The sequence below is a fragment of the Lates calcarifer genome, linkage group LG12 (genome assembly GCF_001640805.2).
Source record: "Lates calcarifer isolate ASB-BC8 linkage group LG12, TLL_Latcal_v3, whole genome shotgun sequence".
In the NCBI taxonomy this organism is placed as follows: Eukaryota; Metazoa; Chordata; class Actinopteri; family Centropomidae; genus Lates; species Lates calcarifer.
Genome location: NC_066844.1, coordinates 25096354 through 25114893, shown reverse-complemented (window position 1 = coordinate 25114893; position 18540 = coordinate 25096354). Strand labels below are relative to the sequence as shown.

Here is an 18540-nt window from a genome sequence, read left to right as displayed (position 1 = left end):
TATGGTAGTTATTTGATATGTTACCTTAAAGGCAAAGTTAATTAGCAGCGGTTTTGTATTTCAAAGGTGAAACAATCCCGACAGATATATTCTCCTGTCTGTATCTGCACTGTTCATATTTTTTTCTCTACAGTCTTTGATGAATGAGGTCAGTGCCAATGCAGGCAGCGATGAGTGATCAGGGCAAAGCCACAAATAGACTTAACTCATCTATGTATGAGTAATGCCCCCGTGCTTTTAACCACATTCTCACATTTCTTTCTCTTCAGGAGATGAAGACTTGTCGGAGCGTGCTCTTTTTCTTTTGTTCCTCAACGCTAGGCTGCACACAATCACATCCCACAACAACACAACCGCCCCAAATTCCAGTTAAGAGAGGCAGAGTTTCCAGAGGTGGCATCATGTGGAGCTTTTAAAACCAGATGACTGAGGACATGGAGGAAAAACAATGCTCAGGCTTTTCAAACTACAGAATGCATTATGCCTTAGTAATGTAGAATAAAGAAGCTTCTACAGCATCCGCTGCTTATTTGTGAGGCAGATAAAAGGATGGTGGTTTGGAGCTGGGTGTCTGGTGTTATTATCAGAGCTCACTTTTGTTGGTGCATATTTGACAATCTGTGGTTTGAATCAGTTTTTAGTGAGAGACTTTATGTACTTGTGTTGACCTTGGTATGCAGAGATTAGTGACTTCAAATAATTTATTTGTATAGCTTATCGGCACATGGTATCATGATGTGTCATTCAATACGACCACAGGAGTGAACTGAACAATTCACCTCACATTTTCCTCAAAGTCTCGTGAACAGTGGTGCGATTGTTGAGCAGAGAAATCTTGTGTTTTTGTCGTCATACGTGATTGTTTTTGTGATGCTGTAAAGCTCCAAGTTTTCGCCCTGTGTGACTTTTATGTTATCAGATAAGTTTAAGGATTACACACCCACTTGTGTGGGTTGAAGAGTCCTGCCTTGTATAGGCTCATACGGGGCTTTTAAAACATAGCATTAGTTCAAAAATGCAGCGTCTGTTCCACAGTGTGGTTTCAAAACTCTGAATCAGAACCCACACAGTGGATTTTTCTCAGTGACTCCAGTCTGATTATCTGGCTAAAGTCAACAAGACTGCAGCTCTTCTTTCAGATACTTTATCACTGAAAACACTCATCTGTTTCACTGCAAGCTGATTTTTAAATGCTATGATTCCATAACAGTAAATGTTAGATTAATTAGAATTCTGCATCATTGGAAATACATTAAATATTACACACACATCATACATAATATAAGCAAATATGCAGAAAAAGAATCAGCAGCAAGAATTATGTTAAACATACAGAAATGGCAAGTACATTTATTAAATATGATTTAAAAGAGCCTTTACATTTTATACTACCTTTTACTTTATTTTATCTTTATTTTTTTAATTTATTTGTAAATTTTTTTTTATTAGTATATGTGTATAGTATCTTTGAGTGTTTACTTTGCAGCACTGTGGGTCTAAGAGTAACACAATTTCAGTCCTCTGTATGTGTGTACATATGGCAGAATTGATAATAAGGCTTTGATTTTTTTGACTTGGACATTTTTACTCTTTAATTTATTAAATCTATTCAGCTGTTTCAGTTTTTACTCACGTATCCTACTAAAATTTTTACAAACAAAACATATGATTAGTTTACAAAATAATGATAAATAGTGATTCAATGAGATAGTAATATAACACTGGCAGAAGTTATTCTGTATAGTGGCTACTTTTACTTCAAGTGTGTTTTGTTGCATGCACTTAAAATCTAGGACTTTTATTTGTAGGGGAGTATCTGTTGTGTGGTGTTGACTACTTTACTTAAGTAAATAGTAAGTAAATAAGTACTTCTTCCACCACTGATGGTTAGGCTGCAGTCGTCAAAATGTACATACAAAGGCGCAAATCCATCATTTCTTAACAAGGAGTTTTTCGGGGGCCCTCACTGTTGAGGGTGGTGGAAAACAGTGGGTGCATTTTCTGTCGGCGGTACACAAAAAACTCCCCCAGAGCTTTCAAAAGTGGTCCACCTCTGTGTTTGCTGATACCACCAGAAGTGTAAGGAAAGCAGGGGGCATGAGGGGAGCAGGGTCTGAATGACACGGCGTTGCTGCTTCGACCGCCGTTCACTGACCCGCAAAAATTCAGGCCCAGCCCCCAGTGTGAAGTACTTTTGTGTTGTCATTGCCCTCAGAAGCCCCGGGACCAGAGGGAGAGTGCGGGGTGGGGGTGGGGTGGTGTGTGTTTGGGGACCCAGAGAGCCGAGAGCTTCGAGGCCACGGTCCGCTCTCAGGCAGGACGCATGCTCTGTCAGGTGAATGAAAAGAGGCCTGTATTGTAATGAAAGCATTTGCATACTTGTGTGTTAGAGAGGGTGTTAACCTTTGACACCTTAGAGAACTGGATGACAACAGAAAGCACTTCTCAGAGTCTGAGCGTTAACACACTCGAAAATAACACCTAAGCGCACCTCAGTGTGCATCAAAACCAATAAAGACAGGAGAGAAAGGGACGCTCGAGTGCTTAAGATGGAAGTTTCCTTCAAGTGGCAGTTCACACTCAAAATAAAGTGTGTTGAGTCATTTGAAAGTGAGGGGTATCTGGATCTTAAAGCACAGTGTCGGGTCTTTGAGAGACTGAGAAACAGAAAGCAGGTTTTTATTTCTTGGAGGAGACATAAAACTTTAAAATGTGGTTACTTTAAAAAGCTGATATTTGAGCAAAGAATGAGTATGTGGGAGCTCAAGTTGACAAAAAGTAGATGGGAGGAGAATCAAAAAAATTCAGCATGAAGTGTTTAAAAAGAAACCCCTGCCATTATATTGAGAAAAGTTCCTCAGTTAACACTTTAAAAAACACAAATAAAGTCTTACAATAGAAAGTTTGCACGCAAGGTTCATATTCAGTCACAGTGCATAATTTAATAAAGAAGATGTTGTTTTCCTTCCTTCTTCAAAAGGTGAAAATGTCCCGTCGCAATGATATTCATCATGTTAAACAACAATTTGTGTTTGTCAGCAGTTGTAGCGATTGTCATGTGAAGGTCAGAAAGTCATAACTCAACCCACACTTAACTTGTTAATCTATTTTTTTGCCCAACATCTATCACTCTGTCTGTTGTATGATTAATGCCCGTGTATGGTAACGTCGGACAAGACAATGTCCGCCCCTTCAGTTGATTTTTTGGGGGGTGGTCTTTGTTAGGACGGTCGGCTGTGTTTGGCTCTCAGCCTGAGGGGCTCTTCTCTCCAAGTACACGCCGCCTCACAGAGAAGACTTGACTCTGAAATTCCTCCAGATAAGAGTTGCTAGGTGATGCCATTGTCAGATCTTCTTTGTGGTCACATATTCATACCCAAATTGTAAGGTTCTTTATGAGAACCGCCTCATTAGTAGTCATATATTCATACCAGACCACCCCCCCCCACTTGACCCCTCCTTTACCAGTCGTGGGAAAGACAAGTCCTGGATGAGATGTCGAGGATTCAGGCAATTACTTGGAAGATGGTCAGAAAAGATTGTCCGACTTAAACACTCTTTCATTTTGAAATGCAACCAAAGCCCAAACATATTTGTATGGTATCACTGACATTGTTTGACACATTTACAACACAGATAAAACATCTAAGACGGTTTCTAAACGTACATTTAAACACAGAGTAGTTGGTGTTTAAATAGTTCTGGCCCCAGTTTTACCAGAGCAGGACTAGAATGAGTTGTTTACATCCTATGGTGTAGCATGGTGGTCATCCTTAATTAAATTCCCATGCCAGCCATATATATATATATATATTATATATATATATATATTTGATTATGCAATTTGGATGTCAGTTCACAAAAAGATGTGTAACAATAACAGAAGTGTTAAGATATCAATTTATCCACCAAGAGAAAAGCCTGTTTGAAATGCTAAATATTTCATGTTTTAATTACCAGCAAATGTTAAGTGTTCTTTGATAAATCTGAGGTACTTGTATTTGAATTAATTACTTCCATATTGTGGTACTTTAAACATGTACTCCACAACATTTCAGAGGGAGATATTATATGTTTTACTCCACTGAATTTATCTGATAGTTGCTGTAACTAGTTGGTAATTTTACATTGAAAAGATTGCTACTAAAAATAGTATGGCTATGGCTTTACTATTATATAGTTTAATGTTACTTGGGTTAAATACAATGTTGCTTGTCAGACTTTTATTTTTATTTCTTTTTTACAACTTTTTAACTTTTTTCTATATAAGTGTGTGGTGTGTAAGATATACATGATACTAAAGAAAAGTTTTATTGAATCTTGATTTACAGTTGGAACTAATGATTATCTCCATTACCGATTAATCTACCAATTATTTTTTGATTAGTTGTTATAAGCTTTTAGAGAAGAGTGAAAACTGTCCCTCACTCTCTCAGAGTCCAGGGTGACTTCTTTGTTTGGCCAGAGATATTTAGTTTATTAAAAGAGGAGAAAAACAGAAAATCTTCCTATTCAAGATGCTGAATACATCGATAGAATAATGGCCGATTAATCTTCTGTCACTTGACTAATCGGTTAATCGTTGGAACTCTACTGTTGACTTTTAATTAAATACACATTTTAAACAAATCAATACGGGAACGGTGCAGTGTGAAGGCCTTCATTCTCCTCAATGAAACAGGTGCGGTCAGATCGTTCTTGCCACGCCCCTTTTGTTACCATATTTGGAGGACTTCCACATTCCAAAGGGCGCGGGGCGGGGCGATGACGCCACCTGTTTCTGAATGGGCTGCGAGCTCGTGCTCACTGAGCCGGTGGAGTGAAGTGTTCGGAGAAGTGGAGTCAGAGAGGGACGGACGGACGGACGGAGCGGAGCAGACAGGCTTCGGGATTTTTAACCACCACTTTTTTTTCTTAAAGTTGTGTGGAAACATGGAGCTCCGTCGTGTCAACGTGTTGGTGTTTTTATTTATTAACCACGTATTTATCAGCCAGTCGAAAGAACGTAAGTATTTCTTTTTAAAACTCGCTGTGTGTAAAAAAAGAAATAAAAGTGTCGCCCGGTTTTACCGCACCTCATGAGTCAGGAGGTTGGAATCTCTTAGCCAGCTTTAAGTTCCTCTTTAAGTAACCTCTGCTTTCACATTGTTTCTATTGTCAACTTAAAATTCCTCAAATAAAGCCGATGGCTTTTTGTTCTGTTTAAATTTACAAATAATAGCCTAAACAAGAAAACAATGCGATATGTATAACGAGAGTTTTACTATTTAAACTTTTCCTAAACTGTTTAAAATTTGTAAATAATAAGTAAACTCAAGTTGTCTTTTTTCCTAACTTTTTTTCTTTATAACTGATTTTCTCTTCTGTAATTTCTGGCCTTTGTTAACTTATATGATGTAAAGGGACACCTGCGATATGTCGAAACATGTCCGACTTTTTTGTTTCACTTATGATGCAGTTTCATGTATTTCTCTCGTCATGGCGATTTAAGTGCCCACGCCTTTCTCATACATTATTGGTCCTGTATGCTGGACCTGGAGGATACGGTCAGTGAAGTCCTGAATCGGACCGACATGCTTGATTAAACTGTCAAAGCATGGCATGTGCCCCCCATAAAGCTGCTGGCCCCAGAGATCAAGGCAGAGGATTTAATCTTACAGTCAAATCATGGTTATTACTCATTATTTAACAGCATTATAAACAGAATTATATAATAAACTAGAAGTCTAAGTTTGTAAATGTGTAGTGACTTTATTTAATAGCTAAATGTGTATTATATGAAATATTTTCTTTGACGTATCAGGTGTCCTCAGTCACTCCTGCTCTTGTTGTAACCATGTTTTTTTCTGTTTGTCCCTGTAGAGGTATTGCTGGATATGAGAGCTTCAGGATCAGAGTTGGGGTGGTTGACTTTGCCATATGAGAACGGAGTGAGTATTTATACCCCAACAGGCATTTTTAAGACTTCAGGTCCAAGACTCAAAACTCGCCCCTCTCTGCATCACAACAAGTAAATAAAACGGCAGCTGACAGATTAGTCCATGTGAGAATTTAAATTCTGGTCAGCAACAATGACAGAGGCCTCTCTCTGCTCATTCAGGCCGCTAAAAAAGCTCTCTGGGAGAGATGGAATGAGTGGCAGCTAGATGAGGTTTGGCAGAGCTCGGCTAGTCTGGTGTTAACGCTACCCTTTCATAAAAAACTTATGAATGCCATTAAAATGTCAAGGATCAACCTACATTTTGAATTTACAGTACTGAAGTGCATTTTACACAGTCGCAGTGGATTGTTTTCATTCTGACGCTAAACCATAAAACTAAATGTTGAGGCGGTTCCTCCTCGAGATTCTGATCTGAATTTGGAGGTTACAGCAGAAAGATGATCTGTACGTTGGGAAGACATGAGTAAAAGAAAAAAGAAAGAGTGGTCCATATGTGGAGAACCATCCCTCTATCTATAGTTCAGTGGCTTTCCGACTAAAAAAAGCAACAGGACATAGCCACTTCCACTGTGTGGGCTTCATTTCTTCTGTGACTGTTCCAAAAGATCTAAGGATATTCGTTTAATCGCACAGGATTTCCCCTGGTCTGTCAACTTTTGCTCTCCTCTCATCCAGCTTTCTCACACTTTTTTGTCCCTTTTGAAATTTAACACATTTATTTTCCACAACGCTCAAAGTAATGCACTTTAAAGCATTGATTCAGTCCCTGAAACACACCAGTGCTGCTAACATATGAGGTGTCAAATTTTAATGTTAAACTGAGGCTTTTAATCTTTCTACTCGTCATTGCTTCCCTCTCTTAAAAAGTCTTAATTGCTGCCAGTTCTGCTGCCATGCTCCTGCACTGTGCCTATAAAGCTAATTTAACTGTCATAAATGTTAGTTGGTATTCTACAGTAGTATTTGCTTGGTTTATGTGCGTCTCACACACATGCACCCTCGTGTGTCGGTGGAAAACCACACACGTTGTGAGCGCAGCACATGCCCAGGCCAGTAATCTCAATGTGTGGGGGGAAAAAAAAGAAGAGAGAAAAAGCTCAGGCTCACTTCTGCACTTTATGAGATTCTCACTCAGCATGAAAGAAGAGGTGTCTCATCAATAAAACTGGTTCTTGGCAAGAACAAAGCCTCTGAGCCCTGTACTTATCCCCTGGAAAAATGCTTTTTCTCCTTTCATTATTGTAGTTTGGTAGCAGTGAGTTTTGTCCCTTAAAGTGATCCCTCTCCTCTCTCTGCCTTTTCCTGTCCTGCAGTGGGAGATAGTCCAGACGGTGGTGAATGGCTCCCTTTTCTACACCTACAGTGTTTGTAGCATAGACTCTACTGAACAGGATAACTGGCTACGGACGACGTTCATCCAGCGGCGCCCGGGGACGACCCGTGTCTCCGTGGAGCTCCGTTTCGTCGTGCGAGACTGCAACACGTTTGATGGCGCCTCTGTGGCCTGCAAAGAAACCTTCAACCTTTTCATCTCAGAGGCCGACGCTGATGTGGGAACCAACTTCCGCAAAACGCAGTTCCGCAAAGTGGCCACCATCGCCCCCGATGAGGTCACACAAGGCCGCATGGTGAAGGTCAACACGGAAGTGAAGACGGTGGGGGATCTGTCCAAGAAGGGCTTCTACCTGGCCTTTCAGGACATGGGTGCTTGTGTGGCGCTGCTCTCCGTCAGAGTTTACTACAAGACATGCCCGTCCACGGTGCAGAGCTTGGCGGCCTTCCCAGAGACGGTGGCGGACGCCCTCAGGGAGGTGGAGGGGGCCTGCGTGGAGAACGCCGTCAGTCATGGCACCCCACGCATCTACTGCACAGCTGAGGGCGAATGGGTGGTTCCTGTGGGTCAGTGCCAGTGTCTCCCTGGATTCGAAACCACCGGGGAATCCTGCCAAGGTAAGCACGGCCAGAAATACTGCCACACCACTCAACTGAGACGTGTTTGTGTTGCTATGTGAAGTTGTAGTAAATGAAACACCTCCAACCATGACTTTGGCAAGATGAGAGGAATGAGCGCATAGGAATGTTAATTACGTCTGGTTTGTTTGGAGATCTGCTGTGAAAACACTCCATATCTGTCTCAAAATAAGGTCAGGTACAGCATGACTGGGCACGGGGGGGAAAGGGAAGAGACAGAGGAAGGGAAGGTGTCTAAACCTGTTTGTTTTGTTTAGATGTTGAGACAACCACAGATTGCTCTGTTTGATACAGATAAATTTCAACAAGCTCCCATCATCCTCTCTTCACCTGTTAGCCAACAGCACATTCTTTCCAGTGTCTCTCTCTCAGGACTCAGGAATGGGGCTGGGCTGAGGCACTGTTTTATGGATGGGGAAACTGCTGGAGGTGATAATGTACAGTAGAAGAGGTTATGTCCTAATTCTTTGTGGACTTTGACTTTGTTGTGTGCACTGTAAAAACCGACAAAAGTACACTCAGAAGTGTCTGTACACAGACTAAATATGATGAGAATTTGAAGATGGTGTCAATGAACACTTCCCTAATTTTGCGTTTACAGTTCCTCGCCTCTCTTGTGTAAATTTATTGTGAATTTAAAATAGTAAGGTGAATTAATTTCTTGTATCCAAACTGTTTACCATATAGGTTAGAGCATATCTCTATAGTATTTGTATGAAATAAGAAAACAGAACAGAACAAAACAGACACACATATATTTGAAAATAATAGGGACATGCTGTAGTCTTTGTGCTTTTTGTCTATTCATGTGAGTGACACCCCGACTAAGGTAAAGTATGCAAAAACTTTGCAGTATGTACCTGACCTGTGGGAACAGATAGAAGATCAATAACTCAGGCGCAGATGTGTACAGTAGAAGACATAGCTGTGGTGTTCGTACTGTAAGAGCTCCCACTGTTTGTGTGGAAGTTGGCCTGTCTCTTGGCATTCTGGGGTGTGGTGTGTTCAACTGTCTGGAGGAAACGTGGGAGGAGAGAGGGCACAGAGAGAGGAGGAAGGAGGGAGGAAGGGCACAGTGCTCTGTGGGGATTTCTGAAAGGAATTCTTTCACCCTCGCGTCACCTACACCACCGGTTGACTAAAGGAAGGGCCGTGTGAATGTGTCAGAATGATTACCTGAGTGGTGTGTCTTCTCCTCGCAAGTATTTTGTTTTGCGTCAGTTGCCGGGGCGACAGAAACCACAGATTACAGGGACGAGGCCGACACACCTATCAGAGGTTAGACTGAGTCAGGCTGCGGTTTATGACTCCTGATGGTCCGAGTCACCTTGACTGGCAGATGTTTGGTCTCCTCCTCTGTTCCTACAAGTGAGCAAATCATTCCTAGCTGCTGAAAGAATTAAACGATTAATCGATTCGCTGATTGACATGAAATTTAAGTCCTTTTTTTTCCAACCAAAAAATGTAAGGATTCTCTTCTTTTCTGTGCCTTATATCACTTTAAAGTGAATATGTTTGGGTATTCACAGTTTCCTTACATTTACATACCTTTGATAGACAAGTTCTGCACTTCAAAGAGCAAATTTTGCTCTGAGGTTGTAAAAATGAAGGCAGAAAAGGCGAGGAAGTCGAGGCAGAGCAATGTTTTAGACTGTGAATTGGCCCGACTCCGAGCCAAGCACCTGAAACGGAAGCCGGCAGTCGGCTGTTGAGAGCATGACAGGAAATATTTGATCGGAAAAACTGTGATTCCAAAAGTCTGGAGGATGACCTTATTATTAGGATGCAGGAAACATGTTGTATTACATAAGTGAAACACACTGTTGTAGCTTCTCCCGGGCCGAGTCTCTAATGTAAGAAACCTGCAGCCTCCATTCCAGTTTTTACTTGAACTGTAGAAAGTGATATGCTTAGAGGCTCATGAGGCCGCTTGTGGATTCCACTGAGGAGCCCAACTGTTGTGGGAAAAGGAAGTAAAGTGAGATGAGGAGGAATGCTGACTGACACAAATAAGCAGGTTGTCCTTGGTCAGAGTCAGAGGGTGGGGAGCGAGTCGACAGTTGGCGCATGAGGGTGGTTAGTACCGAGGCTGCTTAGTTAGGTGTGGAGTGTAATTTAGTCAAGAGGATTAGTGGAGCAACAGGACAGCTGTTAGCCAATGACATGCCCCGCTTTGCCTCCCTTTGCTCTTTCATCCGGTTGTTAACACACACGCAACGAGCTCCCTAATCCATGTTCCCACTCATTAGAACAATGGGGCCGACACAAAGAGCAAAAAACAGATTCAATTAACAGATGCACCGGTGCGGAACATAAGTCCTTTTCACATGTGGGCAGCAGTCAGAGAGAGCGTGGGACAATAAGAGGCACTGTTTCCATCAACAAGTGGAAATAAAGTTTAGCTTAATGAATGAAAGCTTTGGATCAAAAACATTTTACACAAAAAAATGTATTGGTGATTTTAAAAAAGTAGTTATGTGACTTTGTCATCACCAGAATCTGCATTAACAACGTTTGTATTCATGCCTTGCACACATGCCGCTGTTTGCGAGCTGTATAATGAGTAGTGCAACATATTTATGGCACCACTCTGTCCAATCTCAGAGACAATAGATGAATGGGGCTGGAGTTTCTTTGGTACGTGACAGAGGTCCTGCTGCTTCAGCTCAAGATGAAATGGGCTGGCCCCTTCTTTCTTATGCGAAAAGACCTCCACTACACCCCCACTGCCGCCAAGTGACTCCCCAGAGAGAACTTCTGTTGGTGCTCCAGACCTTTACCCCCATCCCCCATCCGTCCACCCATCCACCTATTCATCTCTATCCCTCCTACTCAAACTCAACCTGCTGCCTCTCCTCCACTGCGGCAATGCTCAAGAGTGCAAAGGTCCTTCTGCCCTGGTGGCGAAGTAACGCGAGCACGTCTTCAATCCAGGGTTCACTCGACCTCTTCTCTCGGCCACCAGCACAGGGGGACACATGAAAGGCTGCTCCCCAGGGAGACAGCAGAATGAGAGCAGAGACAGAAGATCTTTCACAAGATCCACTCTTTTTCAAGGTTTTTTTTTTTTTAACTGTGCTCTGAGGCTTTTATCGTCCCAGAAAGTATGTGCATCTGTTTCCATAAACACACTGAAAATCATACTCGCTTCCCGCAGCTTTTCCTCTTTCCTGATTCTCTTGTCCACCAACTATTCAACCTTGCACGCTGTAATTTGCGACTGGTGTCGGGAGGTTAGCGGAAGGAAGGAAGAAAGGCAGGAAACATCAGCCTCAGACAGACTCGCAGCTCCTGCGTCGTGGTTTTTCTGTCCAGTCTGCATGTTCATTAACCTCTCGTGCCCTGGAAGGCTGTTTATCTGTGCGCTGAAATGTCCACCAGCAGCACTCCACCAGCGTCCATGGTGCCGTTTCCTCTGGCGAAAACACAAATATTATCTGCCAGGGAATATGAGCTGAGGGTTCACAGGGGAAAGGCAGATCAGATCACCTGATGGATTTAATGCTCCACTGTCATCCGGTTGACACTGGCAGTGTGACCTGAGATCAGGCCTCCGGGCAAAAAAGGCATGTGGAGGCAGATCGTCAGGGAAATCCCTTTTCATTCCTCTGGATACAAAGACTCGCTGATTATAGGTTACACACAACAAATGCTTCCTGTTGGGTGTTAAGGGCTGGTATTACAGAGACAGCTTCATTGTTTGCATTTTGATCAGTCATTCCTTCCTGTGTTTGTCTGTTTCACAGTTATTCCTACATGTCATCCTTAAACTAACACACACCTTCTTTCTCTCACACAGCGTGCAAGCCAGGCTACTTTAAGCCATCTGTATCGAGCGAGTTATGTCGGGTTTGTCCTGATAACACCAAGCCCTCCGCAGCCGGCGCCACTGAATGTCAATGTGAGGAGGGTTTCTTCCGCTCCCCCTCAGACCCTCTGACATCTCCCTGCTCTGGTAACTACCCCACTCACTGACATATTACTTAAAAAGTCAACTTTTTAAACTCATTAAAGGAAGTTTGGATGACCTAACTAACTGCTCTGTCATCTACTTCCTTCCCCCCAGCCCCACCCAGTGCCCCTCGTGACCTGACCTCCATCACCCTGCCGGCAGAGGGCAGGCTGCAGCTGTCCTGGAGCCCACCACTGGTGACCGGGGGCCGCAGCGACCTCACCTACAGCGTGGTGTGCGAGCACTGCGACGGAGCCTCATGCGTCCCCTGCAGTGAGACGGTGCGCTTCGAGCCGGGTCCCACGGACCTGCGGGACGCCACGGTCGTCGTCACCAACCTGGATTCTCATCTGAACTACACGTTCACTGTGGAGGCTCACAGCGGCGTGTCGCAGTACGGCTCTGAGAGGCCCACAGAGACCATCACCACTGCTCTGGACTACACAGGTGAGCCTGGTCATGTTTGTATGGAAATGTTTTTCTTTTTGCTTTAATTTCTGTTTTTCTCATTAAAACTTAATTAACCCTTCACTTTGAATCAAACTGGACATTCACATTGGAAAAATGAAGAAAGTACCATAAAACATTGTAATTACATTAAATATTTTGTTTTGTTTTTTGCCAAAATGTCAGACGCAGAAATAGCGATATCACTTACAGTGTGTTTGGAGTCAAGTAAATGTACAAACAATAGAAATCTAATCTAATCTCTGGTTGGGAGGAGTAGAGCTACGTAAGAAGTACTGTCAACAAGACTCAGAGATACAGAGCGTTTTACAGCTGTAATGTTTATAAGCAGTTTTCATGGAATTAAGAAGTAAAACACTGTTTTTTGAGCTGTTAAAGAAGGACTGATGTCTCTATTTTAAGACATGTTTCATGTAATAATGTATCTGTCTGCAAAAAACAAAAAGAAGGGCTTACTACACGAGGAGGAATTCAGTCTGACCCGCTGAATCCCAAAGGCTTTCATTTCCAAATGGCCTTTCCAAAGGCTGCGATTAGTCACTAACCATTATTTTGCTTTCTGCCTCTCACCGACTGTTAGATCCCCCCAAGGTGAAGCTGATCCATCTGGATGATCGCAGCCCCACCAGTCTGTCTCTGTCCTGGACTCTGTCTCGCAGACCTCCAGCCCACATCAGTCACCGCTACGAGCTTATGTACCGCAGAAAAGTAAGACAGAGTGCTTTTGTGCTCTTTTTGTCTCCACTTCCCCTCATTCAGAGTGATTTCTGGTTAAAGTAAAAAACGACTCTAATCCGCCAATTTTCTCAATTTTCTCTTTGCAGGATGACGATGGCGAGCGCGACGTGACCACCTACACAGTCCTGATTTTGGAGAAAAGCTCGGTCCAGATTAGCGACCTCACCCCAGACACTACTTATATGTTCAGGGTCCAGGCTCTGAGTCCTGAAGGAAACCCTGGCAGCTACAGCATGGAACAGGAGTTTCATACTTCACCACTAGGTACCAGCAACCCTAAAAAAATCTACAGATGATGAAACAGTTTCTCAAATTTCTCTCTGCACAAAATTTATTTCACTACACTCGAGCTGATGAATGTTTCTGTCACTGCGATTTTTGCACAGCTGAGTCTCAGATCCAGAACAACTCCACCATGGTGATGGGAGCTGTAGTCGGAGTCGCGGTCATTCTGCTCGTTGTGGTGGCCGTCCTGCTGCTGCGTAGACGGTTGGTAACAACACGCTTCATATCCACATTCAAAGCCTGTGTCATTCAGATAAATATTATACACAAACCTGCAGACTGTGTGATTATGTGCCGCGAACTGGAGCGAATTAAGGATACTCCGGTGTGACAGCTTAGGGGGGGTTTATGAGTAATAGCCGGTGCTGTTATTGAATACAGCCTTCGTCCTTTTCAGCTGAGACTGACCTGCAATTACTGAAAAGCCAGACTGTATTCTGTTTAGTCCTGTAGTGACTGGTCTTGTTTTTCTCTTAGGAGACTGAGCTCTCGTGGCAGAGGTGGACCAGAGGATCCATACTTTTCCACAGGTTAGAAAACCGCACAGTACATACAGTAATAATCTGTGTTATTTACTGATTAAACGGTTTATTAAGTTGTCATCTGGCCTAATAATCTGATCATCATTTCCTCCTTAGATCAGCTCAAGCCTCTGAAGACTTACGTTGATCCACACATGTATGAAGACCCCAACATCGCCATCCAGAAGTTCGTCACAGAAATTGACCCGAGTGCAGTCAACAAACAGAAAGTCATCGGCATAGGTGAGTGTTTTTAACCCGTTTACCTTGCGTTTAATGAAACCTCAGAGCGCTTCTGTTTCTGACGCGTCCGTCTGCCGATCAGGAGAGTTTGGCGAAGTGTTCCGCGGAGTGATGAAGACCCCTCTGCGGGGAGAGGTGGCCGTGGCAATCAAGACCCTGAAGCCGGGCTACTCGGAGAAACAGAGGCAGGACTTCTTGAGCGAGGCCAGCATCATGGGGCAGTTCTCGCACCCAAACATCATCCGCCTGGAGGGAGTGGTCACCAAATGTGAGTCATGACCTTGGAGAGAAAACAAACAGCCGCTCACAACTTATTTCAGTCAGCTGCCTGTATGTTTTTCTTTCACTAAATGTAATTTTTTTCTTTTAATTTTCAGTCAAGCATGCGATGATAGTGACTGAATACATGGAGAACGGGGCTCTAGACACATATCTGAAGGTAGGTTCTCATTGTTGTTTAAATTTAACATTTTTATTCCTTATCCTTGGTAACTTTTTTGTGTTTATCTATCCTGTTTTGAACCATGTGCATTTTTGTTCTCTTCAGGACCGTGATGGAGAGATTCCCTCATATCAGTTGGTGGGAATGCTGCGTGGAATCGCTGCCGGCATGAAATACCTCTCTGACATGAGCTACGTCCATCGTGACCTTGCAGCAAGAAACGTCCTGGTGAACAGCAACCTGGAGTGCAAAGTGTCCGACTTCGGCCTTTCGCGTGTGCTGGAGGACGACGCCGAGGGCACCTACACAACCAGAGTACGTCTGCAACAGCTGCAGCACAAAGACAGAGAAAAAAAAACAATGTCAGACTGTTAATGATGTTTTTACTCTCCAGCGTCCAATCTCAAGTGTTGGTCTTTCAGCGCCTTGTGTTTCCATTCCATTCATTACTGTGGTTATATCTCTCTTCTGTCAGGGAGGTAAAATCCCCATCCGCTGGACCGCCCCCGAGGCCATCGCGTACAGGAAATTCACCTCAGCCAGCGACGTGTGGAGCTTCGGCATCGTCATGTGGGAAGTCATGGCATTTGGAGAACGGCCCTACTGGGACATGAGCAACCATGAGGTATGTTTCATCTGTCACACTCTCCTCCCAGCTCTCAGGCCTTTGCAGGTCAAACTTTAATGTATGTAACTGCTGAGAGTCAGGGGAGGTGGTGATTGAAAGCTGCCTGACACAGAGCAGAGTTTCCCACCATCCTCTTTAAATTAACTGTTAACATCAACATACGAACACAGCGCTTTTTTGGACGGCTGCCTATTCAAACTCTTTGTCTGTCACTTCAGCCATAAATTAACTTTAAATCTAAGCTCTGCCTTCACTCTGCCCCCGTCTCCTCCTCAGGTCATGAAGGCTATCGACGAGGCCTACAGGCTTCCCGCTCCGATGGACTGTCCGTCCGCTATCTACCAGCTCATGCTCCAGTGTTGGCAGCACGACCGCTCCAAACGACCTCGCTTCTCGGACATTGTCAACATTTTGGACAAACTGCTCCGAAACCCAGAGTCTCTGAAAAGCATAGCTGACTTTGACCCACGGTATGAACTTTATTTTTACTGATGTTTAAGTTCTGGTGGCAAAGCAGAAGAGATATTCATCTATATTCAGGCGTATTAAGAGAAATACCAGTTATATCTTGTTTATTTAATCTGTACAACAACAAAAAAACAAAAAAAAAAAAAAGCAGGGCGAGGCGACTTCCTGAAGACTATTCATCCTCTACAAGATTATCTCTATAACTTCAACAGGATTTGTTTTGGTATTTGCCAACAGAAGATTAGAAACTATTGAAACATATTTCCGATCTGCAGGGTGTTGGCAGTACAACTGGTTCTCTCTTGTTCAAAAACATAAAGCGAAAGTAAATGATGATGAGTGATCTAAGCGTGCGCTCTTCCTCGCAGAGTGTCCATCCGCCTGCCGAGCACCAGCGGCTGCGACGGCACCATGTTCAGGTCCGGTGCCCGAGTGGCTGGACTCCATCAAAATGGGCCAGTACAGCGAAAGCTTCAGCCGCGCGGGGATCACGACCATGGAGCAGGTGCTCGCCTTGAGGCATGAGTAAGTACACATATGGCACAGGTGCAGCTCAGTCACACTGTGCTGGTGTATCTGGCACCGGGCCACGTTTTGTTGTAGCACAGAGAACGTATTGAGATCTCAGCTCGAACACTTGTCGTCCAGTTTGTGATGCAGGAATAGTTCAGTCCGCCTCTGCCCATGTCATTCCTCTCATTCTTTACTGACATAACTTCGACAGCAGACTGAATTACTTTTAGCAACCTGTTTCAAACATTTATGCAGCCACTTGCTTTAGGAGCTACTTTAAAATCTTCTCAACAAGTACCCCTGGCCCTCTACTAAATGATCTTTATCATTAATCATCATTTATCTGCTCCTTTCAGAGACATCAGGAATATTGGCGTGCGGCTGCCCGGTCACATGAAGAGGATAGCCTACAGCATCCTGGGCCTGAAAGACGAGACCAGCTCCCTCAGCGTGTTTGCAGTGTGATCTAAGCATTCCTCCAAATCAAAGTGCACTGACCGACCATGCCATTTCACTCACGGACGAGCAGGACTGAAACAGGAGGGAGGGAGGGAGGGAGGGGGTGAAACCGAGCTACTCTCGGCACAGCGTGGCACGACTGAAGAGGACCCTCCAAGCCACTCAGAAAGGACTGAGACTGAAAACACTTATGTACTTTATGATACCAGAAAATAAATAATTTATCTTATCATGTAAAAATGTTTCGTATGTTGAACATAAACACATTACGTGATGCAGTAAACAAATGTGAGACAATGTGAGAGTGATCGGCTTTGTATTTTCTGAATGACTGAAACATTAAGGCTCTTTATGATTAAGGGCTTTGTCTTCCAAGCACTCACTTTATCCTGCCAGTTTCTCTGGATCTCTAAATCAGTTTGTTTTGCTACAGTTTCTGCGATCAATGAGAGAATGTTTTAAAATTTGGAATAATTGTTCCACTCAGGGCAAAAAATCACACATTCTTGTTTTGTAGTTAGTCTCTGTATCACATGATGCATCTTCTTCTAGTCTTTTGTTTGTTTACACCATGTCTTAATACAACTGTCCATTTTTATTTATTATTTATTTTATTTTGTATTTATGGCATTTGTTACAGGAGAAATAACTCTGATCTGGCGCATGTTTGCCAGGCGGTGTATTTTTATGTTTAAATAAAATCAGTGTTGCCTGTGACTGGATCACTTCCTTGTACTCGGCTGTCGCCTTTTTTTTTTTTTTTTTGTTATTGTGTTTTTTTTGCCACATTAGCAGAGTGCATTTTGTTTATTAGCAAATATTAGAATGAAAACAAAAGAAACTGAGCTGATAACTGTGTGTACATTATAAATGCTTCATGCCTAAAGATTCTGGAAAAATACTCACATTTCTCAAGCTACTTTTAACAGCTTTCCCAAGTAACTTCACATAATGACTGTTCTTCACACACACAGGTCCGTCCAGCTCTAATCTGCACCAAACCATTTAAACTCAGATCTCAAACTTATAACTAGGTTATAGATCTATACATGAAAATGTTGAAAAACGCCCTACCTCGAGGTGGTAAGGAAAGTGATGAAGAATTCCTGGATTTACTGGGTTCGTCCCCGGCTCATGCTCCATCTCTCCACCAAGTGTGGTGTAAATAGTTTTTTACGTAATCCTGATAACAAACAAACAAACAAACAGACAGACACAGGTGAACAAATAATTTCCCTGGTGGAGGTGGTGCTGCTACACACACTTCTTTACACTTTTATGATCACAACAGGATTAACCTTTCTGACACATGTTGACAAAGAACTTTATTCTGACACCATCCTCTAAAATCTAAAACAAATGTTGGACGTGAACCTTTATCTGACCGTATCACTCAGCTTGTTATGGTGACGCCTGTCGCCCAGATGGAGTTGATCAACCTCAGTGACTTTGCCAGGGTGGAGCAGAATGTCACACCTACACACAACAGTGCTCCATCATACCACTGCCACTCAGACATATTACAGTAACCCCCCTCCTCCTCTCTGTAAGGTTTTCACCAGACGTTCATGGGTACAGAGTCATTTCTGAGACACTTGCACCTCACTCAGCCTTAAAACAAAAGCCTGATTTCTTCATAAATCTTGTCTAAAATCATCTTCACTGTGTCACATCGTTGCATTTCTTGGCTCAAACTTGAGGACAACAGCTCACTCAGTGTCGCACTTTATAATTATAGCTTCTTCCCTCACACCCGTCCTCACACACAAACACCAAGACCCATTATGCTGCCGGTCGTGGGTGCGGCTTGAAAATTTCGGACCCCTTGACAACAGTTCAACAGCAGCTCCGACACACTGAATATCTGCGATCTGTGTCATGTTCCAGTCCAGCTGAATCACACAGGGACCC

General features: G+C 43.2%; 1 protein-coding gene across 1 annotated transcript; it reads left to right on the top strand.

Moving 5' to 3' along the window:
- The first annotated feature begins 4806 nt into the window (after window positions 1-4806).
- LOC108889990 (ephrin type-A receptor 2-like) lies at window positions 4807-17364 on the top strand. Its single transcript, XM_018686720.2, is given in 18 exon segments — window positions 4807-5005; window positions 5863-5930; window positions 7255-7891; window positions 11712-11867; window positions 11979-12311; window positions 12913-13040; window positions 13157-13334; window positions 13457-13559; window positions 13833-13885; window positions 13994-14119; window positions 14202-14387; window positions 14497-14558; window positions 14667-14876; window positions 15037-15186; window positions 15466-15659; window positions 16026-16080; window positions 16082-16182; window positions 16527-17364. Coding segments are annotated over 18 exon segments (2922 nt in total). The 5' UTR covers window positions 4807-4932; the 3' UTR covers window positions 16636-17364.
- The last annotated feature ends 1176 nt before the right edge of the window (window positions 17365-18540 follow it).